At 34.9% G+C, this 26,215-nt stretch overlaps 6 protein-coding genes across 8 annotated transcripts; 3 read left to right on the top strand and 3 right to left on the bottom strand.

Moving 5' to 3' along the window:
- Positions 1-535: 535 nt before the first annotated feature.
- Positions 536-3,384, bottom strand: LOC131775000 (uncharacterized). Its single transcript, XM_059091133.2, has 7 exons — positions 3,029-3,384; positions 2,166-2,420; positions 1,774-1,910; positions 1,410-1,542; positions 1,210-1,245; positions 919-1,012; positions 536-754 (listed from the first exon to the last, which is right to left on the bottom strand). The coding sequence occupies exons 1-7, from the start codon at positions 3,353-3,355 to the stop codon at positions 663-665; spliced, it is 1,074 nt and encodes a 357-aa protein (XP_058947116.2). The 5' UTR covers positions 3,356-3,384; the 3' UTR covers positions 536-662.
- Positions 3,357-6,692, top strand: LOC131774897 (clathrin heavy chain linker domain-containing protein 1-like). Its single transcript, XM_059091026.2, has 2 exons — positions 3,357-4,405; positions 5,048-6,692. The coding sequence occupies exons 1-2, from the start codon at positions 3,617-3,619 to the stop codon at positions 6,107-6,109; spliced, it is 1,851 nt and encodes a 616-aa protein (XP_058947009.1). The 5' UTR covers positions 3,357-3,616; the 3' UTR covers positions 6,110-6,692.
- Positions 6,614-8,669, bottom strand: LOC131775101 (dnaJ homolog subfamily C member 12-like). Of its 2 annotated transcripts, XM_059091288.2 has the most exons (4): positions 8,477-8,669; positions 7,599-7,777; positions 7,147-7,331; positions 6,614-6,809 (listed from the first exon to the last, which is right to left on the bottom strand). In XM_059091288.2, exons 1-3 carry the CDS (start codon positions 8,653-8,655, stop codon positions 7,168-7,170), a joined length of 522 nt encoding a protein of 173 aa, XP_058947271.1. In that variant the 5' UTR covers positions 8,656-8,669; the 3' UTR covers positions 6,614-6,809; positions 7,147-7,167. The 2 variants fall into 2 exon arrangements, with proteins under 2 accessions (XP_058947271.1, XP_058947202.1); XM_059091219.2 differs by having other exon boundaries at positions 6,614-7,331.
- A 308-nt stretch (positions 8,670-8,977) lies between these two features.
- LOC131787697 (E3 ubiquitin-protein ligase PPP1R11) lies at positions 8,978-11,374 on the top strand. The gene is made up of 3 exons (XM_059104813.2): positions 8,978-9,095; positions 9,740-9,845; positions 10,195-11,374. The coding sequence occupies exons 1-3, from the start codon at positions 9,024-9,026 to the stop codon at positions 10,383-10,385; spliced, it is 369 nt and encodes a 122-aa protein (XP_058960796.1). The 5' UTR covers positions 8,978-9,023; the 3' UTR covers positions 10,386-11,374.
- An 86-nt stretch (positions 11,375-11,460) lies between these two features.
- LOC131787399 (autophagy-related protein 16-1) lies at positions 11,461-22,331 on the bottom strand. Its single transcript, XM_059104540.2, has 21 exons — positions 22,185-22,331; positions 21,257-21,336; positions 21,077-21,114; positions 20,877-20,994; positions 20,292-20,365; positions 19,988-20,078; positions 19,552-19,641; positions 19,337-19,407; positions 19,080-19,151; positions 18,640-18,706; positions 18,201-18,306; positions 17,629-17,699; positions 17,456-17,527; positions 16,727-16,847; positions 16,283-16,343; positions 15,977-16,030; positions 13,972-14,042; positions 13,586-13,670; positions 13,384-13,431; positions 13,018-13,116; positions 11,461-12,698 (listed from the first exon to the last, which is right to left on the bottom strand). The coding sequence occupies exons 1-21, from the start codon at positions 22,285-22,287 to the stop codon at positions 12,602-12,604; spliced, it is 1,689 nt and encodes a 562-aa protein (XP_058960523.1). The 5' UTR covers positions 22,288-22,331; the 3' UTR covers positions 11,461-12,601.
- Positions 22,332-22,355: 24 nt separating this feature from the next.
- LOC131787606 (glycerol-3-phosphate phosphatase) lies at positions 22,356-26,120 on the top strand. 2 transcript variants are annotated; one of them, XM_066168851.1, is made up of 9 exons: positions 22,356-22,481; positions 22,560-22,627; positions 23,333-23,425; positions 23,767-23,907; positions 24,374-24,436; positions 24,641-24,791; positions 25,039-25,138; positions 25,253-25,294; positions 25,854-26,120. In XM_066168851.1, the coding sequence occupies exons 1-9, from the start codon at positions 22,385-22,387 to the stop codon at positions 26,035-26,037; spliced, it is 939 nt and encodes a 312-aa protein (XP_066024948.1). In that variant the 5' UTR covers positions 22,356-22,384; the 3' UTR covers positions 26,038-26,120. The 2 variants fall into 2 exon arrangements, with proteins under 2 accessions (XP_066024948.1, XP_066024949.1); XM_066168852.1 differs by lacking the exon at positions 25,854-26,120 and adding an exon at positions 25,644-25,847.
- Positions 26,121-26,215: the final 95 nt, after the last annotated feature.

Raw genomic sequence — 26,215 nt, 5'->3', positions numbered from 1 at the left:
ATAAAATTGAGGAAGTTTCTAGAAGGCTTAGTCATGCTGACTCATTGAGAACCCTTAATGGAACTTTCTAGGACCCTTAGTCAGCATAATTTCTTATTATGTAATAGCAATGTAATGTTACTAAAAATAGTTGTATTACAGATCTCTGGAATGTTCTAGAACATTTTGAAAAATATATAGAAGGAGTTGCGATTAGTTAAAGTTAGCCTTTTCTTGATTGAGCCTTTCTTTGAGAGCAAAGCTAGCGTTATTACAGAGCTGGAGAGCACGAATTGTTGGGATTCTTTATTGTCATTGGAATTGTCAGCTGTGTGGAAGGCTACGTTGGAGAAGAGTTGTGTGGATATCAATAAGTTTCAAGGATATTTGAAGAGAACTGTGAGTTGTGCAGTAGTGCACTGAGACTATAGTTTATAGAGGGCTCTAGATAAGTGAATAGTTTTTGTGCTAGTTATTGGTACCGCTCTGTAATTCATTAGCATAATTACTTTGAAGAGTTAACATAAGTACTCATAAAACAGTAAAACAACAACAATTTGTTACAGCTCACATTTTTATTTCCTTTCCCTCTGGATTTAAGGTAGAAAATCCTCTTAATCTACAACTTAATTGGTGTCAGAGAAATTTACATGTGAAAAATTACATAAGCCAAGAGATTAACTTCAATCCCAAGTTACTCCTGAACCAAAGGTAACAACTGGATCGGTTCCAACTGGTTTGTATGACACACTCCACATGCTGTTAGGGACAGTCACTGAAAAATGGAACACTTAAATAATTGGTTGTAGGTCTTCACAGTGATATGTTTTATTCAAGAATGGCACATGATTCATTGAACCAAAACTTTGCATTTTAAATATGACTCTGATAAAACAGAGGCTGAACTTGAATACATATATCTAAAACTCTTAAACTCACAAACTTCTCCTGGTTCCACCTTCACCAAAACTTTACGGCAAATACTTTTACAAACTTCATTTGGTTTCAAAATGAATTTTGCAGTTTGTTTGACCTTAAAAAAGGAGAAAGGCAGTTATGAGGATTGAGTTATGCAGTACTCATTCAATTTCTTGACCAGTGGGTCATAATAATATTTTTATCAATGACTGTAAAACAGTTTGCATTGCTATGTGAATATAAAGTCCTAATATATTCTCTTATTCTTTACGTTTGTTTGTGTCACAAACTGAACAGATTTTCACCTCATACCTGAGCCATCCAAGTGGCTGAGCAATCCCAGTTTACCTGGAAAAAAGTAAAAAGATTTGAAAAACAAAAATGAAAATATTTCAAATAAAAAGACTTCTTTGAGATAGTACAATATTACAAAGTGGCACACTGAGTTTTGCTCCACATTACAAACAGCTCAAAAGCATAATGCATAATTAGATAAGCAAATGAAAACTCACACTTAAAGTTTTGTTTTCTCCCAAGGAGACTATGAACCAGTTCCCTTCTGTTCCCTCTGTCATAGGTGGCATGAAGTAGGGACGTCGGTAATACTTTCTAAACAATTTGGCAGCTTCTTTCTCACAATTCTCCCTGATATTGGAATAAATGTGCAAGTCCAGTAATTAAAGAAGGAATTTAATTCTTGCATGGGTAACAGATTTGATTTTTATTTTTTAATGTAGTTTTTTGATCCTTCAAAGGGACTTGGGAGAGGATTGTGGACCTAACTTTTGCAAACCATAGAATTGTATAGAGCCTGGGTTAGCAAAACTTTTCTACAATTTATAGCACAACAGTAAAATCCAGTTAATACTTTCCTACCAGAAGGCCTGAAATTTTTGTTCTTCCCCACTTTTAACAGCCGAAAGAAGTTGCTGAGGAGTCTGGTACTGTGGTAAGGTTGTTTCAAACTGGCATTCTGCGCCGGAGTATTTTAAAATTTCATTGTTTTCATAGATCTGAAGACAAGATTCAAAGTTTTTTCTTCATTAATATTGCCCATGTATCTTCACGCAAAAAGAATCAGTGATTTTGGTTGGTAAAATCACTTCCATTAATAAAATAGTAAGAAACAGAATGCTGATATCAGCAAGTCCTAGGGTAAAGTAATATCCTTGACAAAATAAAAACAAAGAAAAGGCATAAACAAGAAAGATAACTAAACTAAAGTAAAACTCCTGTACATTTGCTAAATAAAATATCAATTTGATTACCTCAGTCAAGAAATTGAGATGAAACATTTTAAGAGCTTCCCAATCATCCATAGCATCAGTGACAATCACAGGAATGTTGGAAAAAAGAAAATCATCAGCTACTCTGCTGGTACTAATATTAGCTACCCTCATTACTGTTTGGAAATCTTTGCATACATTACAATCCTCTTCAGTTAGCTGATCTTGAACATAGTAAGGGTTGTCAATGACACATTCATAGTTGTAAATTTCTGTCCAGTCCCAATATGGTAGAACCTAAAAGAAACAAAAGGTTGGTAAAATTAGGATAAGAAGTTTTTGTTTGCAAAGAAATGTTTGGTTGATAAACTTTAGCTGAGTAAATTTTGGCTTTGCCCTAGAAAGATATGAAATGGTCTTCTACACAGAAAGAAAATGAGAATTAAGACAGAAATATTCCTGCGTAACCCCATACTTTTCTAAATCAAAATCATAGTCTCAAAGGTAATCTTGACCATTGTTTTCTTTATTGCAAGTACTGTATACATGATAAAGTAAAGGATTACACAGAAGTCTTCCCAATAAGACCTTAAGATATCCATTACCAACCAAGTAAATAGTCATTTACCTTGGTGAGTGAAAAACACTCGGCAAAATTTATTTGTATAATTTACTGTAACAGCACTTCATTGTCCATACAATTGTTGGTTAAAAAGGAAACAATTACATACATACACAATTCGGGGAAAAAGATTGCCTCTAAAGCTTCCCTGTTCTAGAAGTTAATATTTTCGACTACGTTCAAACGTTACGGAAAATATTGGTAAGCCAAAAGCAAAGTAAATTTCAAACCTTTAAGGCGTATACAAAACCTACATGGAAATACTGAAAAAATAGTGCTTTACCTTCATAGCTACGAACTTGCCATAAATACAGATTTTACGGTAGGTGGGATCATAATAAAACAAGAAGACGATCAATGCCGCCAGCAAAGCAAGTGAAAACAACAATCTAAGCCAGTGAATGTGTTTTTCCTTGCTCTGGACAGCAAGTAAAGGTTGTGCACATTGCTCTATTTGTGGCTGAGTGTAACCGGCTTTGACACAAAACTCATATAGCTTACGAATCTCACTGTCGACTAAGTTGATCTTCTCTTTTAAAGATAGATTTTGTTCTTCTTCAGTAACGTCCGAAGACACAGTCGGAAAAGCTTGGATACTCTCGTCCGCCATCTTCGATCATTAGTAAATTGTTGATCCAATTACCAATAAAGTATACTTAAGTATCACAACCGTTTCAAGAAGAAGTCGCCTTCTGATTGGTCAATTAATTAAAATAACCAATCAGGGAGGGTCTTTTATTCTCGCATGGCGACAAAAAGTCAGCTGTGGCAACGGAGAGAAGGAACAAACATGGCGGAGAATACTGACTTTTGATTGAATAAAGGTCATTCTATTACTTTGGAAATCCATATTTGTTCTTCATAGGGTATCATGCGTCGAGTAGTTCAACCCAGAAGATCACCAAGTCCAGTGTCAACTCATTCACCTCTCAGTGCGAGAGATGTTCGAGAGAGGAAAACCTCTTTCTCGAAGGCTTCTTCTGGTGCTGATCTGCAAGTTATTGAGTGGAATATTGCTGATCAGCTTCGTCAAGTCAAGTATCACCCGGAGCACAGCCGGCAAGAGTTGTTCATGGTTTTTAAATATGCATTTAATCAACTAATTGAAAGCAAAGCTGTGGTTTACAAGTCGATTTTGTCACAGATTAAAGCAGAGTATGAGGAGTTCATTGATACTCTGGAGAGAGGTCAGAGCCAGACAATCTATCTTCAGAGAATGCTCAAGGCTCTGTTGTCGGAGAAAGAAAATGTAAGGCATTTTGTCCAGAGGGGCGATGAACTTGAAGAGAAAATGGCAAAACTTAAAAAGCATAATGCCCAATTAAGGGAGAAACTCCACATCATAAGAGCAGAGAGAGCTCGGAGGCTGGCTTCTGCAGAAAGTAAATCGATGTATTCTGTTGTTAAAGAGACAAGGCTTCTGATTCCTGGCTTGTCTCTGAAAGATCTCACCGACTTACCCACTTTGAAGAAGACGCTGTCTAGTTTAGAAGCGCAAGTATGGGAGCTGAAGGAAGCTACAAAATCTAAGTTTGCTGAGAGAAACCAGAAACTGATTTTGAAACAACAGCTCACAAAGAAGGAAAATGTGAGAGATCATGTGTTTGCCAATCATGAGAAATCAAAAGAAAGATGTGAGACCCTAAAGGTTGCTGTTGAGGTAAGATCCCCACCTCTATTTGGTTGTGTGTTCAAGTTCTCTCAGGAGTTGATATTTATCAGCAGTATTTGCCCAGTTCAAGTCTTTGTTCAACAACACAGACAGCTTGGTTTGCTGTAGTACCAAAATTTCAGTATGTTGTATCTTACAATGTCAACTCTGTTTTTGCTTTAAAAAAAATGCATTACAATCTTGGGTAATCAGGTCAGCCTAGTACAGGCTGATTCAGATCATGTAAGACAGAGATAATTAGTTAATCTTAGCAAGTCCCTAAAAAGAGAATAAAGGGGTAAGTTTCTAAAGAAACTGTGATGCTGCGTCGGTGGGAGAGTATAGCAGGTAATTTAGTGTTAACAACTGGGTTGAAAACGTAAATTAGCCACCGTAAAGGGTAAAAAAGCTGACGTTTCGAGTGTTAGCCCTTCGTCAGAGCAATCGACGAAGTTAGCCCTTCGTCAGAGCGACCCCATCGCTCTGACGAAGGGCTAACGCTCGAAACGTCAGCTTTTTTACCCTTTACGGTGGCTAATTTACGTTTTCAACCCAGTTGTTAACACTAAATTACCTGCCCTAAAAAGAGAGACAATCTCTGAGAGAGATTAAAAGTGTTATAACTTGTACTTACTTTAATTTCATGAACAGGCAGCAAGAACAGTGGTAGATAATCCAGACCAGGATGTTCATGTTATTGATGTTATATTTCGAGAGCTAGCAAACTATGGTAACAGCAAGTATGGGAAGAAGAGTGATTCCTTACAGTTCTTTGCAAGCTTTGATGAGGATGATCCCCTAAAGAAGAAAGAGGCAGAACTTTTGATTGAGTATGTTGATCACTTCAACAATCTATTTGATTTTGGACAGTTTGAATTGGCTGCAATGCATGCTGCCAACTCACCAATGGGAATTCTGAGATCTTATGAAACCATGATCAAATTCAAACAAGCTGAATGTAAGGAAGGTGAGGTGTCACCTCTTTTGATGTTCTGTGATGCTTTGATGGCCACAGCATCAGCGGCACAACCTCTCACGGGAGCTATGTCTTCTGAATGTATCCGCTGTGCGCTCAGTGATGGACGTCTGGACCTTGCTACCCATTGGCTTGCTCAGGAGAAGTTAACATTTTCTATTCCTCTTGGCGATGCTTTTTGCAACTTCTGCAAATGCCTTAAAAAATGTTCATGCACCTGTATTCCTTTGGCACAAACTGTTTACATGAAAGTTGGTGCGCATCATCAAGTTGTTGCTTGTCTTTGCAGGCAAGGAAAATTCTCAATCATGTTGAATTATGCACAGAAGCATGCAAAGTTCACAACAGAGGATTTTAGATCAATCCTGCTGAGGAATCCTTCTCCAGAACTAGCAAAGCTTATGCTCAGTAGTCCTGGTACTAATGGCAGGGTTGGGTTGTTAAGTTTTGCATCTGTTGTTGGAGCATTTTTAGATGACAACAAACCTGAGATGTTAGTGAATTTGTTAAAGCATCTCTCTCAGAGCAGCTCTGATGACTTATCTACTGTGATGACAGATGCATTGTTTAATGAGACTAGGAGTGACAATATGGATTCAAACAGATGGCTGTTGGTTGTTGATATGTGCCAGGAATCTGGTTTGCTGGGAATTGGTGTTGAAATATTGTCCATTCTAACCATAAGGGAGGCACTAAACAAAGCATCCATTGCTTTTAGTATGGATTACATTTCTTAAGCAAAAATTTAAGATTTTAGTGGACAGAAGTGCATATTCAGTTTGTAAGAGGTCTCATATTATTAAAACTTAGTAACAGAGACACTAGAACCAAGTTTTAACTATTTCAGCACATACCCAATACCTATTTCAGAGACTTCATCAAATGGTTCAATTCAAAAGCCACAATGTCTAATTGTTAGGAATCAATAAGGTGTCCTGCTCAAATAGAATAATTTTACGAAAAGTACCTGTGTAGAGGGGATACACAGGAACCTGAGGTGAGGGAAAAAGTAGATTAGATTAAGTGCCCTATATCATTTTCATAAGGACTCTTCTTTATAGACAAAGACAAACTTCAGTCTCAGTGGTGTGTAAGGAGACAACTGGAATATCAATGAAACTTTCATAAATGAGATTTATTTTCATTGATTATACAGACTGTTAGTAAATCTGTATGTCTTTTGCATTTCTGATCAAGACTTGCAAACTCTTTCCTTCATGTTACACAACACTACTTACAAAGTTATGAGTATCTTCTAAATCTTAAGAATTCACATTTTTAACTCTGAATGATATAATAAATACATTGTAGAAAACAAAATAGGCAAACAGAATTCACAACAAAAAGATAAATCTGTCTTAAAATTAAGTAAAAATTTGAATGACTTGGAACAAGTCACTTAGTGTTGGCAATATACATGGCATGATACTGTTTAGCCTGAAACAATAAGGGAACAATCAGTCATTGACAAGATTCACTTTCATGTTCCACTTAAGAAGAGAAAGTGTAAGATGGCTCTTTCTGTACTATGATATTCTATTTAGCTTACTAAATAATTTTTAAAGTTCTGCAGTAGAGGAACCTGATCCACCTTGAAATTTTCAAACAATTCTGATAGAACAAAAAGCCATGAATTGACAATCTCATGTTTCCTGCCAAAAATTTTTTATCCAACCCATACTCAGTGTTGCAGAATTTCACAAACTATTGATTCATACCAAGCCCTTTCTAGTTTCCTCTATGATCAGGTGTACTGATTGTCCAAACTACTTACATTATTGAGAGCGAATTTGTCCTATATCTCATATCTTCTAAACTTGCTGATGTGTCTCCCTTGCTTGGAACCCCATCCATGTCTCTTGTGCAACTTTGTGACTTTGAAAATGTCATCACTAGGTGACACTAAATGTTTTGCCTTAAGGTTCCCATCAAAGAATTCATCAAGAGGATTTTCTTCAACTAAAGTAAAAAATATAAACAAAAAAAACTTCAGAAAGTCAGAGTGTACTCTTAATGACTATGACAGAGCTAAGTAAAGCTACAAGAAGATTCTCAAGCACTCTTGCAATTTCCCAAGATTACTTAATTTATTTGTAGTTGAACAGAACGTAGGAACAGAATTTTTGACATAGGGATTAAATACTTTTTCAGCTAGGATGCTTTCAAAACCCCATGAAAAGGTTATCTGTTGCCCATGCCAGAGGAGACCCTTGAGTTGTAACTCACCTTTTCCGTAGTCAAGCATGAGTTCTTTTCTTGGTTTGGCAGCCCAGTGTAATGATGAATGTGCTGCTCCACTCAGCTCTATCCATTGATCATAAGGTACAGCTATTCCTGATTTGCGCCAAAAGTCATACTTTTTCCTGCTTTCCTCGTCGCACAGAATATTACGGGCATTTTGCAATCTGCAATAGAATTTTTTTTTGTAAACTGAGAATAAAAGGTAGATATTGAATATTTGCGCCATTTCCCCGGGAGTACTTGTTAAAATCGGCAGTGCCAAAAGGTAGATATTGAATGTTTGCGCCATTTCCCCGGGAGTACTTGTTAAAATTGGCAGTGCCTTAGTATCATTTCTTAGCCTGCCTCAGATGCTCTCTTGTGAGAGTGCACACAACTTGAGAATGTTGGCGTATCTCCCTTTTGTGACGCACAAGGATTGCATCACTGACACGCCCTCCTAACGCCTCCAACGCATAATTTAAAGTGGCCTATTGTGAAACAAATACGAAATATTATGCAAAATACTAAACGATATTCTTTCTTCTTTTAGTTTAAAGATATGTACATGTTGTTTCGGACTAAAACACATCATGAGGTATTAACTATTAAGTTAAAAACTACCAAGAGAAGATACACCTGCCACAAGTACAATCTTCGTAAATTTGTAACGGCGACTACCAGGGTAACCCGCATTGAAAATCACCTAGTAGTAGAATTTGCCAAATTACGTCTGTTTCCTCTGCAAAAATTTGATTAAAAATCTCCTGAAAGTATCTAAAGGCTGGCTTATTTTGTTAAAATCAACAGCCTTGACTATTCTAAGTAATGAAGAGACTATCCATGGGAATCATGATTTAATTAAACCCCGTAATTATACAAACCTTTGGAACAACTTCGCTGTGTTTTCATCGCCAGGGTTCTTGTCTGGATGAAGTAGCTTCACCTTTTGTCGAAACTCAGTTTTAATTTGCTCTGCAGTTGCCAGCTCGTCACATCCTATCAGAGTGTAGAAATCGTCCTCTTTGATTTTCTTCATCAACACATCAAAGAAATCTTCCATCTTAAATCGTCACTTTCTACGACGTAACAAACAAAACAAAACAAAACAATAACAATATATCGGAAGGGAGGGGGTTGTCAGTGGCTGGTACAGCAAAACTATTCGACTAATAACCGAGTGTCCTCCGTTGTCTATGCCTATGATTACCTACGTTCAGTGAAATAGTGGTCCTAACATAACAAGGAAGCATTTGGAAATAAGAAAGAATCGATTGTATGAAAAAGTATACAACTGAACAAAATAGGGTTTATTACGTTCCATACCCTACCCTACCCTACTATTCATACCTTGATTGTCACATTGCTTGGTCGCAAAGCTAGGTATTTCGATGTATTTGTAAGTGAGCGAGTCTTACCGTCGAAGGAAACATGGCAGAATGTCCCGAAAGTAGTAGTGGTAGTACTGTCACAGTTATTGAGGAAACGAGTGAGAGTCCATTGGTATGTACTGCATACTTCATCGTCTCAAGTAAATCATTCTTCTTGAAATCGGTCAGGTTTACCATAATTTTTAAACCACTGGCACAGCGGATTGATTCTTCTGTATCTTGCAATCTGAAAGAAATCTTAGGTTTAGATGGTTTCAAAGTAGCTTTAAAAAAATTAAAATTAGCATCTTGCTAAAGGAATAAAAATAATAGATGAAATACTGGTTTCAAATATTATTAAGCACTCACTGTGTGCTGACAAGTTCCTGTCGCTACTAATTGAAATATTATGTAAGGTACATTTGGGTGTAATTGCTCATTTTGAAGGTTGATAAGATCATGTTTCCAAGTTCTGACACAAAAGAGTAATTTCAAACTGCTGTCAAGCCATCTATTATTGTGCTGTAGGCTTTCAAGTATCCCTTAGCATGGTGTAAACAACACCTATTACTCATTGCCTGCCCCTGTTGAATGTCCTCTTTGAGCTATTACTGACTGCTTCCTGGTCAAAATTTGTGCCAAAACACGTTTTGATTTTCACTTAATTTAATTCCATGACACTGGTATTAATGTACTCTTTCATTTTTAATTAAAGTAAAGTTGTAAAGGTTAAATTCAATGGGAAAATATTAATGCAAGGCCAAATTTTACTCACAGCAACAGAGGCTTGTACTGAAACTAAAGAAACCCAAATCAGAGAAGAAGGTGCAATGGGATGAAAGTGCAGTAGATAACGAGTTTATGGGAAAGAAAACATCAAAATGTAAGAAGTAAACAAGGTTATTTATTTAAATGTAATATGAGTGAACATGGGTCTCAATAAGCAGTTCTTTCCTCTTTCTCGTTGTTCTTCATTTTTACCTATCATTATTTGTTCTACACCTTAATTGGACAATCCATCATCTCCTTATATATTTACGTAAAATTTCCCTATACTTTGCTGATCCTAGTAGTACACAAGATGTCTAACACAAATTGAATCAGGATATGGCTTGTCTTACTAGTGAGTTCTAGGCAGCTTTGTTGGTAGAGCACTGGTTTGTGAAATCAGAAGTTCAAAGGTTTGAATCCTCAACTGGGACTCAGGTTTGTTCTCTCCCACCCTTGTTTAGGTTGTTGTATTTATTCAAAGCCCAAGATGTTTGGAGACTCCTCATCAGAAAGTGATAGTGAGGATGATGGATGTAAGCACAACTCTTACTGCACAGGCCACAAAAAGAAAGGCCACAGACATAGTCATGATCATAGTGACAAAGGAGATGACCCTGCTACATTCAATTCCAACCCAAGTGTAAATAGCTGATTATTTTGACCAATAAAAAACATTCATCTGATATTATTTTATTAACATAGGTTATACAATATGTATAAATGTACAGAGATTAGTACAGTAGCCAACATTGATGTCTCTGTTAACAGTCAGACATGGTTCCTTCCTTCATCTTGTCAAACAGTGCAATTAATTGTCACTGTAAAAGAAAATTTAACTTGGGATAGAATGGGATCATTAAATAATTCAAATTGGGACCAGAATTGTTGAACAAATGAAAGTTAATGTTAAGGAGGCAGTTACTGTTGATAATAGGCCATTTTTTATATACTAAACTTCAAAATTGGCTGAGAGGCTTGGGGGAATAAAACAAAAGAAGTCACACTGAGGTTAGGGTATGAATCATAAACTTATTTTGTTTTATTTCCCTAGCCCCTGAGCAATGTTTGAATTTTAATAATAGCCTATTAAGAATCACCCTGAGTAAATGAAATAGGTGAATTTGCTGCTGATTTCTCTGTGATGGTTTAAGGAATTCCCAATCACAAAGCTCAGATGTCTTAAGTAACTTTTGTAAATAGCCTCCTTGAGGTATTTTCAATAACACCCTTTGAATTAAAGTTACCTTCAATTTTGTAATGTTACACAAGGGCTGGAAATGTATTTACTTGACAACCAAAGCTAAGTTTTTTCGTTTGTCTCATGATGTAGTCACGTGTAATGTAGATCGTGATGTTTTGACTGCATACTGCTTGTCTTCTTCAGGCTTCTTCATCGCCCGAAGAAGACTAGCTGTATGCAGTTGAAATGTTGTGATCTACATCACACGTGACTACATCATGAGACAAACAAAAAAACTTTGCTTTTATTGTTATTCACCACAATGAATAACCACAACCTTTTTTATGATATTTACTTGACTTGCCTTATTAAACCTAATTAATTATCTTGTCATTTACAAGTCTGTAAACAAGAATAATACATAGAGAACAATATGAGGATATTGGTAAACACAAGGCAAAAAAAAAAAACAATTCAAGTGAAATAAATCAAGTTTCCATTTACCAGTCCACAAAACAGTTTATTATTATTTCTTTTACAAAAATTATATTTACAAGTCCTACCAGCTGAGAAATACCGGTAAATAGAAATAAAAGCAATGTGGCAATGTGTTCAGTATGGCTTGAACAGCATAATATGGTTAACTTGGTTGGCTGGGAGAGGGGGGGGGGGAAGAGAGACAGAGAGAGGGAGGGGGTTCATTGTTATTTGACCATTCTTATTTTTACTACACTTACATTGTAGTATGTACATTCTGGTGATTTTTAAATAAGAATGATATAATTGCAAACTGCAAAATTTGACATTTCTTTCTAAGCTACTGGTTTCTCAAACATCTCACTATATTTTAAATTATAACATTAAAAATAACATTAAATTTCTAACCTGGCCCCTAACCTGAGTAGGTTGGAACTTTTTCAACTCAAATTTTTCTTTGGCTCAAACTTAAAGCTATTTTCCTATCAGTTATTTTGGACAAACTTCAATTTTAAACTGATGTGGTTTGTTGAAAATTGTGCCTTTCTATATAGCACTTCTAATAAAATGACCTCATTATTAAAAAGTCCCCACAAATAAGGGTTAGGATATTTCCTTGAAAAACACAGTCATATTAGGTTGAGATGGTTCCTTTTGGAAGAAATTTGTCTTTCTAGCCTCAAATGTATGTGCCTCAAATGTATGTGTTGGCTGACTTCAAATTCCTTACTCACAAAAACCAAAGTTCTTTGCCTGCAAATAAACAAACACCTTTTTGGTATTTAAACTACACATTAAACAAAAGGATTAGAATTATAACTGAACATGTTTATTCTTACTAGATATTTTTGAAAGGAGAAGTGCAGTTAAAGAAAGCCTATACACTTTTTAATGAATTTTGACCCTTCAAAAATATGTGTTGAGTGACATGTGTAACTTCTATATTTAGTAAGAAGACACATTATTTTACAACATGCTACTTATATCTAAAAGTGCTGTTGTTTTAAGACCTCTCTAACTTAATATGTCTCTTTTAGATACACAACAATTTTTCCAGAGAATTCTTCTTCAAAACAGGATGTATTAAGTTTTTGAAGCTTGCCATTTCATTTATTTCAGTTACTTATGGCACTGTTGGCACTTATTACAAATGGTGTGCATTGTAACTCAATACTGAGCTAATGGCTATGCCATCCAGTTTGAGAGTGATTTCAGTATCTGTTTGTCCAGATGATTGCACGCTTGTTACGATCACAGCTGATTAGACTTGATCCATCAGGATGCCAGGCACACACAACCACTGAGGAACTGTCATTAGAAAATTACAAATTTTGAGTGGTAAGTTTGATTTTCTGTGAAATATACAAAATAAACTGCAGTGATCTATTCAAACTGCATGTTTGGATCTCTACATCACACAACAAAACAAAAGGAGTGAAATCAGTCAAACAGTCAGTCAGGTGAGTCATTGAGTCTGCAAGCTAGTGACTCAGTGAATGAGTCAATCGGTGACTTAGTGAATCAGTAAGTCAGTCAGTCTATCAGATGTTTAGCTGTGCAATTTACAGAAGTATTTTTAAAACAAACCTAATACATGTAAATAAATATACTTCCATGAAATACTAACCTGTGTTCTTTAAGAACCTTTTCTAGTTTTGCAGAGGCTACATTCCATACAAAAATACTACCATCACTTGAGCCACATATGACATACTGGCCATCAGGACTAATGAAAAATAATGTGAATACAACTACAAATTAATAATAAGTTAAATCATGTTGTCACCATAACATCTTGATGCTAGCATACATGTTTAAGGGATTTTCAAAACTATTTGGTTGAAGAAATGGAAAACAGATCAAATTTTAAGTCAAGAGCAGTTCTTAGTTATTTAAGTACATTAACTGGACTATTTGGTTTCACTTTCAAAACCTACACATGACAAAATCTTAATGTAAGACAATTTATGCCCTGTACATGTACTTAAAGTACCTGAATGATGCCCTTGTGTAATCCACTGCAACTTTAAAACCGTCCGCACTGGAAATAAAATTTAAAAATAATTATTGCTTTGGAAATACTGCACTCAAGATTTAACACCCCGTGAGTTTTTAAAAGTCATCATATATAATTTTTCTCCAAATTAATAATTTGTTAATTTGTAGAATTCTGTGAATTAATCATGTTCACTCACCTACATGTTGACATAACCTGGTTCATTCTCAAATCAAGCAATTTAACTGTGTCATCCCTTGCACTTGCCAACATGTAGTTCATGTCTGTCAAGAAATATCAGAAAAGGAAGCTTACTCTAACTGCATTGCTGTTTCTAATTCACCAACTTGTAGATGTTGTTTTGATGGCCCCATGAGCTGAAACTCAAACATTCATTGATTCCCTAAATGTTTTATTGTGAAACTATCCCTTTTGATAAGGGACTTGTTTGTTCTGTTGCTTTTCTACAATGCTGGGGCTCACTAAGAAGGAACTCAAAGAGATTATTAAGTAATGCTGTAGGAAGAGACTGTCTACTTTAGTTGGCAGGAAAAAAAATGTCGTAACGTGGCAAATCTCAACAACCTGGGGATAAATCTAATGATGTTATTTTCCCTTGTAGTGTGATTTCTCCAACACTTGATTGATTGTCAGATCTGAAAAAAAAATTTAAGTAGAATTAATACTGTAAGTGCCCCTAAGGCACGGGTTTATCCCTTGTTTTGATTTAGTAATCGTTTAATTAATAACCTGTAAAAGTCACACTAGGTGCCTCGTCACGCGTTCCGTAAGTGGTATCGCATTTCCAAACAGAACGGATCTATTGTGCAATTCAATAATTCGATCGATTTCGCAAGCACTCGTGGTTTAATAGAAAGAAATTGTCTGTCGTTTTTATCGAAGGAAGGAAAGGTCCTTTTTGTGTCAACTCTCGCCAGATCCGGCAACAATGTAAGTTTAATTTACCTCGAGTGTTTCTATAGCTAATTTCTTGTCCCTAATTTTGTGAATCAATTATTTTTAGCTTCACGGTCAAATACGACATTAAATAAAGGAGGCGTTCCATGAAAGAAATTGGGGCGATATTTGTTGTGTCGATCAGTGAGATTCGTACGGTCCAGCTAGCGGCGATCAAGCGTCGCTATAAATACCAAAGAGAGGTAATGCCTGCATGTAGACTGGAAGTAAGTTATGCACGTCAGATTCTGTCAGTAAGACAGAATATGTTGTTCATTTCCATGAAATGATCACAGATAAGCAAATAATTGTAAACAAACATGAACCCAAATCAACATCTTGACTCTTGCTATTACTTAATGATCAGCTTTGATGGTTCAGTCCTATAATATCTAATTTATATACTACTGTAAGTTGGCCAACTGTTTCAGTGTAAACTTCAAGGGTTGGTTATTTAAACAAAGTTTAGCCATTGTTCAACAAAGCTGCATTCTAAACCATTTTTAATTTGGCTGAATCTTTTGTCTGAACAATTATTTTTGTGAACAGTGTCAAGAGGGCCAAAAGCTGGAGGTGGAATGACCTTCAATTGATCAAAAAGAGCCTCTTATAGAGAATATGTAAGGTCCACTGCTTTCATAAAACTGTAGTTTGGGTTAGACTGGTGTAAAGAACCAGCCCCTCAACTCTTAGAGAAAGAAGCACCATATCTACTCTGTATCAAAATCATATTAATAGCGCAGCTTGAATTGTGTTTTGATAAGTTCCACACTTAACACAATCATCACAATGCAAAAAGGAAAGAAGAACAAAATAAAGTTATGCCACAAATGTATTCATCTAAACTTATCTATAAAACTTTGAATCACATTGCAATAACCTCTACATATGTAGTTTACAAATGTTACAAAGAGTGTTACATATTAAGATAATGAAAAGACTATCATTACTCCACAAAAATCTTCTTAAATTATCTTCATATAAAGCAAATACTGCAAATTGGAGACGAAATATTTAGTGGGTCCCATAATAATTATGAATAAATACAATACCGTAATCTTTAAAAAAAGATACTGTAAAATAACATGGCTGTATTTATTAATTTAATGAAGAAATGTAAAATGGTTTCCGTGTTTACATAGCCTGATGTAAACACACGAGAGGTTGGGAGAACACGAGATAAGTGTAGGAAACCATGACGCAAAGCAGAGTGGTTTCCAGCTTATCGAGTGTTCTCCCAACCTCCCAAGTGTTTACATCAGGCTATGTAAACACGGAAACCATTTTACATTTCTTTTATAAAATAACTAATGAAAGGGGAACGAAAACCGTGTTTACATACGCTCATGTAAAATGGTTTTATGGCCAATCAGAGCACGCGTACTGTTTGAATTATTTTATAATATAACTTATTCAACTTTCATTTTTCATTATTTCATATCATACAATACAAAAACCCAACATCAAATCTTAAGAATGGTAAGAAACTCTCCAAATCACTTCCAGTTATGAGCACATACTGTACAATCAACAAAGAATTTTATGGCTTGCAATTTTACTTGTCTAATCTATTTTCTACATACCACGTCATTTTTACTTCAATTTTGTAGATCACTATTATTAGTTATCTCACCTGACATCCCAAAACCTGACAGTCTTGTCCAAGTGACCACTTACCACTTGTGAACTAAATAGAATAAAAACAATACTCAGTGGGAATAATGTTTTCATTCACTTCAGCTGCTAATTAAAGTTTGAAAATGTAATGCAAATTGCTGTCAGTAACTACCCAGCTCAATGATGGCAAAATTATTTTCAATGATTAGTCAATTTTTGACAAAATGATTAAACAACCAATACTTAATGAAATGGAACATGTATGAATTTTGAAGAACTGGAGTCAGTTGTAACCAACAACTATTTTTAGCTTGTTTCTTACCCAAATCCCTCATTGATTACTATGTCATTACAGCTCGAACCAGCAAAAATTGTTCGTGTGCCTGAGAAAAAGAAGAAAATTAATGGTATAGTTTACAATAATCATTTTGTAAATATGCCCTCAGCATCCAAGTGAAATACTGATATTTCATTCAGAGATGCCCCATGATAAGGTAATTAAAGAAGATGGTATGTTTTGTTTTCAAATTTATTGCAATTTATGCTCCCTGAAATTAAAGGCATGAGATAATGCTCTAGAGACATGTAAATAGAACTCGAAGATTTTCTTCTTTTGAGCATAGTGAATGAAACCTTTTGTAATGCATGAAGTTGTTACATCACAGTATTTCTAGTTTTTTTTAACAGCTAGGATGAGGGCCATTCACAGCCGAGAGAATCTGGTCCTTAGTTCAAAAAAGAAAAAGTTGAGTTCAAAACAACTTACATGCTTTACTTCTAAGATCCCAGATTTTCAATGTTCTGTCATGGCCTCCAGAAACAACTTTAGTTGCTGCTCCAAAAAATTTGGCTGCCATGACCTTTTGCGAATGTCCTGTGAGGGTGTGCTATATAAACACAAACATTAAAAATAATTACAGTTAAGCCTCAAATCTAGCTCAGAAACATCCTTCCAAAAGGTACTTTTTTATATTACTGAGCATTTGTAAATCTTTACTGATTTTCTAAGGGGAAGCAATGGTATTGAACCTTCCTAGCAGAAATTATTTGTCCACTTGCAAAATGAAACTGTACAAAATTTTACATTCTTACAGGTGCTGAGTCCAAATTTTTTTTCTTAGGACAAGTGCACCATCTTAAATTGAAGTAATGTTTTAGGTGGCACATCTAATCACCATCATGAGAGTGTTGTTTGTTTTGTTAAAATTCAATATGTTCTACAGCTTAAGAAGTGAAGCATTTGTTGTCATAGTATTTGTAATTCTAGACCTCTTTTATGAAATGAAGTTCTTAGTGCATGCAAATTAGCCTTCCTAGCCTCATCAGCCTGTAAGAAACAAGAAATCACTTGGCTCAAAATTAAAGACTGAAAAGGCTTATTCACATGCACATAAAACAATCAAAATAATCATGGCCTCCATTGGTATGTTAATGTCTTTGAAAAAATAGCAATTACTGGATGAGAAAAACCCCACATGGTATTAAAAAATCTCACTCGAAGTCTCTGATCGGCAAGAGTCCATACTCTACAAGTTCCTTCATGAGAACCTGCCAGGACAAGTTTTTCCTATAAAATATAACAGTTGATAAAAATATTAATAGCAATGCTATCTATGGAAATACAAGCCCTGTATATTTGGTATCAAGCCAATAGTTATATAACCTTACCTGAGGGTCAGTTTGTACTGACATGACACCAGCATTACAACCATGCATAACTCCTTTTATTGTATAATTTCCTGAAATAAAAAAAAGGAGCAAGTATCACAAATTAGATAAACTAATAAAAGTACTTCAAGTTATCATATTTTAATCACTATATGATTATAGAGAATTACTGATTAGATAAAATACTGTGTATTTTACTGAATCAGTGGCAAGATTGGGCCAGAAAATATTGGGCTCAAGGTCATAATGTACAGACCAAGTTCTTCAAGATCCCTGTGTCATGACCAATAACAAAACAATTTCCCCTTCTGCCAAACTTGATTGAATCAAAAGCATTTTATTACAATTGCTCTTTTTAAATCTTCCTTTCTACTTTTAGCTCAAATCTTGCACGGTGATATAGCTTTTTCCAGCCTTGCCCAAACCATCAAGTATGGCCTTCAAATAAGGACATGTTTCTGTTTAATTTTTTTCAATAAAAGTAAGTGTGGAGGCTGCATGGGTCGTATGATAATAATCAATATTCAATATAAATGAGAAATAATTTGAAGGTAAGATATCATGGTTCCTACCATTTACTTGTTCCCAGACGTTAACTTTTCTGTCTGCACCACCTGTTACAAATAATCTTCCTGAAATACTGAATCTGGCAGAATTTACTTCACCCTCATGTGCATCCTGTTACAAAACACACAGAAATAGCTGATCTGAGTAAAGGAGAGTGATATGCATTCACAAGAGTAACCTTAAATTGTAACTTGACGAGAAAGGAGAAAAAAGGGACAAACTGACTGACAAAAAACTATTTTACCTAACAAAAGTGTATTAAAGAAAAAAAGACCTTAAGAAAAGCATGTTTTCTAGGTTATTTGTTAATCTTTTGTACCCCTATGTATTCATGTGCATATTGGTATTATGACCCTTGTTTATTAATTCTTATGTTTGATATATAAAAAATGATCTTCAATAACTTAATATTAATAATTATCAACAACTTGAATTCATACTCACAAATTTTTTATCAGGAAATGAAGGGATAGATACTATTGCACAGAAAGGTATGCCTGGCTGATCAGAACTGCAATTCAGACAAATTGAAAATGAACTATAGAGCCTCTCCTTATTTGTCTTTCTTTGATAATTTCACCTTGTGAGGCTGTTAGTGATTAATGAGATAAAGTTCTACATTCTCTCTATATCCAGGCAATATGGATTACAGAGTTTCCCTTATTCACTCAGGTATATCATCATCTTAGGTCTATTAATCACCTTTAATGTAACAATAAATCTAACAGTGTCCTGCTCTGGTATTCCATTTATTTCCTGTTACTTTATAAATTATGTTTACTTACTACATGTAACAGTCTCCTTATTATTATAGTAGATAAACACAGGAACATTATAATATTCACTTAATTAATGTCTAGTATACATTACAAAGGGTAACCTGCCTTGGTATATTTACAATTACTGGTTCTTTTGCTGCATCTATTAGTAGATTTTTTTGCTTTTCATGTCGTATTCTAAAAGGAAAGTAAAAATAATATGTAAAAATATGTTTCATCATTTCACAAATCACATCACAGAATATTTTATAAATTCTGCAACTGAAAGTTCTTAATTACGCCCTGTAAGGCTGACACAGAGTCTACAATGTTAGTGAAAAGGAGGAAATGTATTTTGTTTGACGAAAAGGTATTTTCTTCACCTCAACTGTAATTCATTTTCAGCATTTACTTTATCTGCATCTTTTGCTTTTTGTGCCATCCACCTTGTTACCTGAAATCGATGTTGAATTAAACCAAATGTTTGATATCAATAAAATATTAACTAACTGAATTAATTAATTAAGTGGGACTGCTTGAAAATGTGTGGGTCAAAGGAATAAAAATTTTATAATAATTCTGACTGTGAGGAACTCACAAGATCTTCATTCTCTGCTTGTACTTTCCTATATTTTTCATCCAATGTTACGTAGGCAAGATGTAATGCTTGGTGTTCATCTTTTACCATCTACAATTTAAGGAAAACATCAATCCAGAGAAAACACAGAGTGAGAATCAATCACAAAGCTTACTCAAGAAAATAATTTAAACCACAGTTTACTACAAGCTTTTTAAATATTTTGTTCTGAAAATACACTTCGATGGATAACTTATGGATAAAATGCCTTTACTGTAAGTTACTTAAAATGTGGCCCAGTTATGGTACTATGGGAAAACTGGGAAATTATTTAAAAAGGTTGAGTTTGTACCTCATTGCTTAGAATTGCATCACCATAGCATGCTGTAGCATACAAAAAAAAGACTACTAATATCTCTGCATTGCAAACCAAACAAAACCTTTATTAAATGTGTACCTGTTTTGCTGCCTCCAATTCTGTAACTGTTTGCTCCAGTCTCTGCCTTGCCCTGTCAACTTCTTCTAAATTGTTTGATAAGTCATGCAATCTGATTGGAAAACAACAAACAATATATATGTTCATATAGAATTCCTGGGAGTCATTAAGAAACTCACAACTGAGGAATGAGAAACTTTGCCCTTTTTCTCTCATTTTCTCTCCATTCTTAGTCTGGTATTATGATGATGTAAATTTTAAAAGTCAAAAATGTGAATTCTTGGCATAATATACAAATTTTTTCCTGCTATACATGTGTACTCACTCTCCCTCCTTAGCTAATAGTTCTTGCTCCTTTTGTCGCAATGTATTGTTGAGCTCCATTAGTTTCTGCGCATTCTGATAAGAAATATTTTGACTTGTCAAAACATGACGTTAAAAAAAAAATGTTGTAAGGTATGAATCTGCTGTTTGGCCAGGTTTATTTGCAAATTATCTGTATCTTAGTTAACTCTTTACACCCTTACATCAGTTTGCATATTCTCCCTACTGTTCTTTAAACATTTCCTGAGGTGCCGACAAGGAAAATTTGTTTAACAATCATGAGCTTCTTTGGTCTGTGGTCATTATCTTTAATCTCATGACCTTAATGTGTGATTCAAGGGTGATATTGTCACCCTTAGGAGTTAAAGAGTTAATGAACCTTCCAACCATGAAGTTGGAAGGTTAAACAATTGAATCCCTTCCCTTTTTTCCTAATTATGATTAGTCTTTTGTCCTCAGGGAGATGTTTCTATTGAAATGCCATATTTCCAGTTGAAAAAAATAATACTTTGTAAATTAATAATCTGGTGAGTTCCTTTAATCCACGTGTTAGACACTGGTTAGGTGATATTAATATTAGACAAACCTCTCCTTTCTGACGGTGGAGCTCTGTCAGTTCCTCTTGTAATTTGAACAACTTCTGCTCCAGGGAAGCTACTTTTTCTGATCCTCCAACAACAACCCCAGCCCCTCCTCTAACTGAACTAAAATAATGAACAACAAGTGAACAAAGGTTAATCAATACAAATATTTCAACTGAACCTACCTCCTATTATGATAATTTACCTTGATTCTTGAGCACGTCTATGAAGCTCAAGTTTTTCCTGTAAAATAATAAAGGAATTTAAGTTCCACTCACACTGTTCTGATACTCAATAAGATAAAAGGCCACCCATTCATTAAAAATAAAGGTAATGTAAAACTTCCAATCAGTTTAAAAAACAGAAATGCATCAGGAGTTGTAACCTGTTGAATTTGAGCAACTTGTATTTCCAACTGAACAACTCTTGATTTTGCAGTATCAGCATTTTCAAATAACTTGTTGTCTGTTAAAATAAAATAGACAAAATACAAAACAAGCAGAGTATTTAATACACCTTAGTTGTGGGTAAAGAAGACCACTAACAATCAGTAAAAGAATATGATACCCAAAATAAATATTACTACCACAACACCATAAAAAATTATCATTCATCCTTTCCCTTGTATGATGAACGTAAAGAGAATAACACAAATGTAAAAGTTTTCATGCAATGCAACTTTCAACCTTTTGTGATCTCATTAATTAGTGCTGAAACATCTATTAACTGTGAAAACGACCCAAATGTAATTTAAAAATCTGCTCAATATCTCGCTCTCCGGAAAAAACCATATTATTTCCCATGTCAATTCACCAATTAGAGGTTCGCTCTTTTCAGCCTTTCACTTTTCACTATATTTGCAGTAAAAACCCTTGTCCTTCCTTCGATTCTGTTTTTCAGTCTTGACACTGCAGAGAAATCTTAAAGATGGAAATAGTCAAAGATCCATGGATTTGATTTGTTTGAACATGATTTATCATGAACTTGAATCTGACTAGTCAATAATTCAGTATGCACTCATGATGGTACATGAACTTAGATGATGTGAACTGTCATATTACAGGCTCAAATATTTCCTATCTTGGGCTATCTTACAAGAAATAATAGTTCACATCCACAAAGAGTTTTGGATCGTTGTCAGTGACAAGATAAATTTATGTTGACTTGTTCGAAAAAAAACAGGAGAAAATTTGGATGAAAGTTCCTATGTTTTTATTGATTCGTCAAAGTCAGCAATACAATATGTATGCTTGGTGATTAAATCCTAACCAAACGTACAATTTCCTATCAACAACGATGAAGTCTTCACTTACGTTCCCTGATGATATCTCTAAAGCAATGCCACTCCACTCGATCCCTCGCTTCAAGTTTCCTTGATATTATTTTTCTCCAACTTTGCCGTTCCCCACGCGCCATCTTGAATAACTGGGAAGGAACGTCGAACTGCAACCGAGCGGAACTTGGTAATGATGGATAAAGTGAGTTACCAGCGGCCATCCTCCAAAGAGACAAAATGGCAAAGATGACTTGCAAAAGTTGTCAACTTCTGGAGGGAACCGGTGCCAGAAATTTTATAGCCTCGATAGACACTTTTATCTTTGATTGTGATGGTTAGTGACATACCAAGCTAGAATGGTGTTTAGGTGTATCATTGTACCGAAATCATGTTCAATCTCATTATATCCAAGGGGTCCTTTGGAATGAAGCTGGCCCCCTAGATGGAGTGGTGGAAGTTTTGCAAGAGCTTCGAAGATTGGTGAGAAGAAGTATTTCGATCGATGACTTAATTTTTTTTCTAAACAAGGATTATTTTCTCAATCTGTTATTTAGTCTTTTTCTAACGTTAGGTTCTTTAATAAATTCAGTCAAGCGATCACTGCAGTGTGATCAACTGCATATTAGTCCCACCAGCATATTAGTTAAGGACTAATATGCAGCTGAATCCATACAGATATTAAATATGACGTTATGGTACTGGAATTGTTTTAAGCTTAAAGAGTAACCCATTGTTTCCAACATTGTCCTACAAATGCTGTCATTTTAGAAGTTGCTAAGCATCATGGCCTCTTACCCTTTATATAACAACTTTTCTATCGTCTTTCCATCCATTACTAACCTGTCAGCACACCAAGAAGCAATACAGGAAGGCCTTTTGAACTTAATTAGTTATTTTTGCAATATTTGGAGAAATAGATTGTGTAGTAGCTGTGCACTAGGGCAGTCCCTCTAGTTCAGATGTGTGGCTTAGTTGTGGAATTGTTGATCTCAAAAAGGGGTGAATAATACTTTTTTACATGTATCTTTTGTGATCAGACTCAATGGTAAATGATTTCTCCAGCATACTTCTCCATGAAATGACCCCTCCGCCCATGGTAAAATGTTTGATCAAGCTAGTAATGTTTACATGCACTTAAGTTTTCTTTTGTTTTGACTGAAATTAACAATTCAATTTTTGTTTTAGGGTAAAAGGGTTTTTTTTGCTACTAATAATAGCTCCAAGTCAAGAATGGCATATCTCAAGAAATTTGAGAAATTTGGAATTGTAGCTTATGAGGTAAAATGGAAAAATTTTCTTATTATCCTGAACTTCATAAAGCAAATTTATCCTTTTTAGTTAATGTTTGTTCTCTCTATTGCTGAATAAACAAGTTCTAAACACAGACATATTCATAATTACTGCATCAATACACATTATTAGTACATACTTCCTTTTTCTCTCTTTTTCCTCCTATTTTTCATCATTTTTTTTACTTCTCTTTTACCCTCTTCCACCTCACTTAATAATCTGAGTACCAGCTGAAATTTATCCTCTTAACTTCTTCACTGCTTTTTCAGTTGAGGAATGAGCCATGTCTGTGTTATTTTAGGTGTTTTCAGCTTTTTGTTTTATTTCAGGAAGAAATCTATGGAACAGCATATGCTGTTGCATATTATTTAAAGGAGATTCTGAAGTTTGAAAAAAAAGTTTTTACGATTGGCACAACAGGGATGGTGGAGGAACTTGATGCCATGAATATTCAACATACTGGTTCTGGTGTAGGTTGGATCATATTTACTGTGATAAATTCTAAAGTTGCCAGTAATTAATAAATTATAGGAAAAAGTCATTGTGCACACATTGTAGGTTGAAATACATCCCAAGTAGGTGAATAATTATTGTCTCTGCAAAATATTCTGGTATCCCAATAATGATGCGCTCATTTGAACATCCATCTTTCAAATGACATATGGGAGATGAATAATTTCCACAGACAGAGCTCCACAAATAACTGAATGATAGTCTTTTTCATATGTCTACAAATCTTTGTTGATATATTTTTCTGTTGTACTTAATTTGTCTATTTACATGTATTTGTTCTTATATTGTGACCTTGACCTTTTCAAAAATTCTTGTTGTGGCTTACATTTTTAAACTGTTCATAGTACATACCATATATTTCTATTACACATCTGCAGTGTTTTTCACATGGCTTATTTGAAGGGTAATTTAAATTACTTTTAGCCTGATCAGTCAACTGGTGGCTATAATCTACAAGAGTGGGCTTCATTTGAGTTGGACCCTGAGGTATATGTAACGAGAATACTACTTTTACTTTTAGTTTATCTTATTAATGTCCCCAACATGTATCTCACTGGGTTATTCTTTCCCAGATGTAGAATATTCTTGTTATTTTGCTATCTTTGGGTCTCATATCTTGACATGATTAAGGGCTGAAGCTCTATGTCTATGTTACCAATGACAATTAAAGATTCACTTGTTTTGTCTAAGGTTGGAGCTGTTATCTGTGGATTTGATGAGCACTTCAGTTTCCACAAGCTCATCAAAGCAGCCAGTTACCTTGCCAAAGATTCCTGTTTGTTCATTGCCACAAATCTAGATGACAGGTTTCCATTCAACCAGAATGGTGTGGTTATTCCAGGTGATCACATTTTCCTTTTTTTTTTGTAAGCTGATGATATCACACATTATTTCTTTACAAGATTAGTGATAGAAATTTAGAATGTAATAGATTTTATCTGGTTTAAAAAACCTACAGATTTCTCAGTCTTCTTTGCTGGGTTTTTTTTACTTTCTTGCCATCAGAAATGTCCCAAAGACTTTGAATGATAATAATAATTTTGTAATTACCATTTGAATTAATCAAAAAAATAATAATTGAATTTCAGGGACAGGTTGCTTGGTGATTTCTGTGGAAGCAGCAGCTAGAAGGAAAGCTAAAGTGATAGGGAAACCAGAGAGAGTCATGTTTGAGTGTATTCAATCACGGTAAATAATATTAATAGTAACATCATTTAATTTGTAAAGTGTATTAAATTAGCTATCAGGTATGTAAACATTGTTCATCATATTATTAATTGCTAATGTTCTTTTTTTAACCAGGCATGCTATTGACCCTTCAAAGACTTGTATGATAGGAGACAGGTAAGTTTATTATAACACAAGTTGATCCTTTGATTCCCAGCAGTGAGCCATAAGGAATTTATCCTAACATTATCCACACTTTGCCAAGTAGAGGATATTGTTTTTTAATTTACGGGTATTGCCAAATTCTTATGGCCCCCAACATAGAAATGCGTGGCACATAGACCATGGGAATGAGAGGGTTAACCTTCTCTGAAGTCTTTCTTGACAGAGATTATCACCTTCTTATGATTACTTGGAATGGTCCCATTCATTCCCTCTATAACGACACTTTGTCTAAGGTACATTTGACTGTAGTGAGAAACATACTACACTCCTGGCATTAATTTGGTGTCATTTATTATTTTAGGAGCAGCTTCTGTAGCTGTTTTGTTTTCCCTTCAAAAGCACAATGGCATGAAAAACATTGACAGCCAATTGGAGTATGCCTTTGTTTTGGGGTTGGATAGTCTCTAGGGAATTCCCTATACCTTTCACATATTCAAGTTCTGCATTGTTGCTCACTTGCCGCTGTTTTTTTGTTGTTTTCCAATTTTATTTTATATATTGACCAATTCAGATTGAACACAGACATTATGTTTGGAAACAACTGTGGATTGAGGACTGTTCTAGTGCTGACAGGAATCTCATCCCTTAAAGATGTTGAAAATGTACAGACCTCAGTCAGTCCAGACAATATGAATTTAGTACCAGATTTTTATATGCCAAGTTTAGAATCACTGAAATCATCACTCAACATATAATTAGCCATGGAAGGTAAATGGCTTGCCTAATTTACCAGTAACAACTGATATTTGAATAAATCAAGTTTTCTTGTTTGTTATGAGATGAGGGCAAGACCCATGTTTTGTTCAGTTTCTTTGGTGTAATGTGGTACAGAGTGTCCGCTATATTTTCCTTAACTAACATGTTCTGTCAATA

Source organism: Pocillopora verrucosa, chromosome 6 (genome assembly GCF_036669915.1).
Source record: "Pocillopora verrucosa isolate sample1 chromosome 6, ASM3666991v2, whole genome shotgun sequence".
In the NCBI taxonomy this organism is placed as follows: Eukaryota; Metazoa; Cnidaria; class Anthozoa; order Scleractinia; family Pocilloporidae; genus Pocillopora; species Pocillopora verrucosa.
Note: the sequence above shows the minus strand (reverse complement) of the source record. Positions and strands in the feature narration are given on the sequence as shown.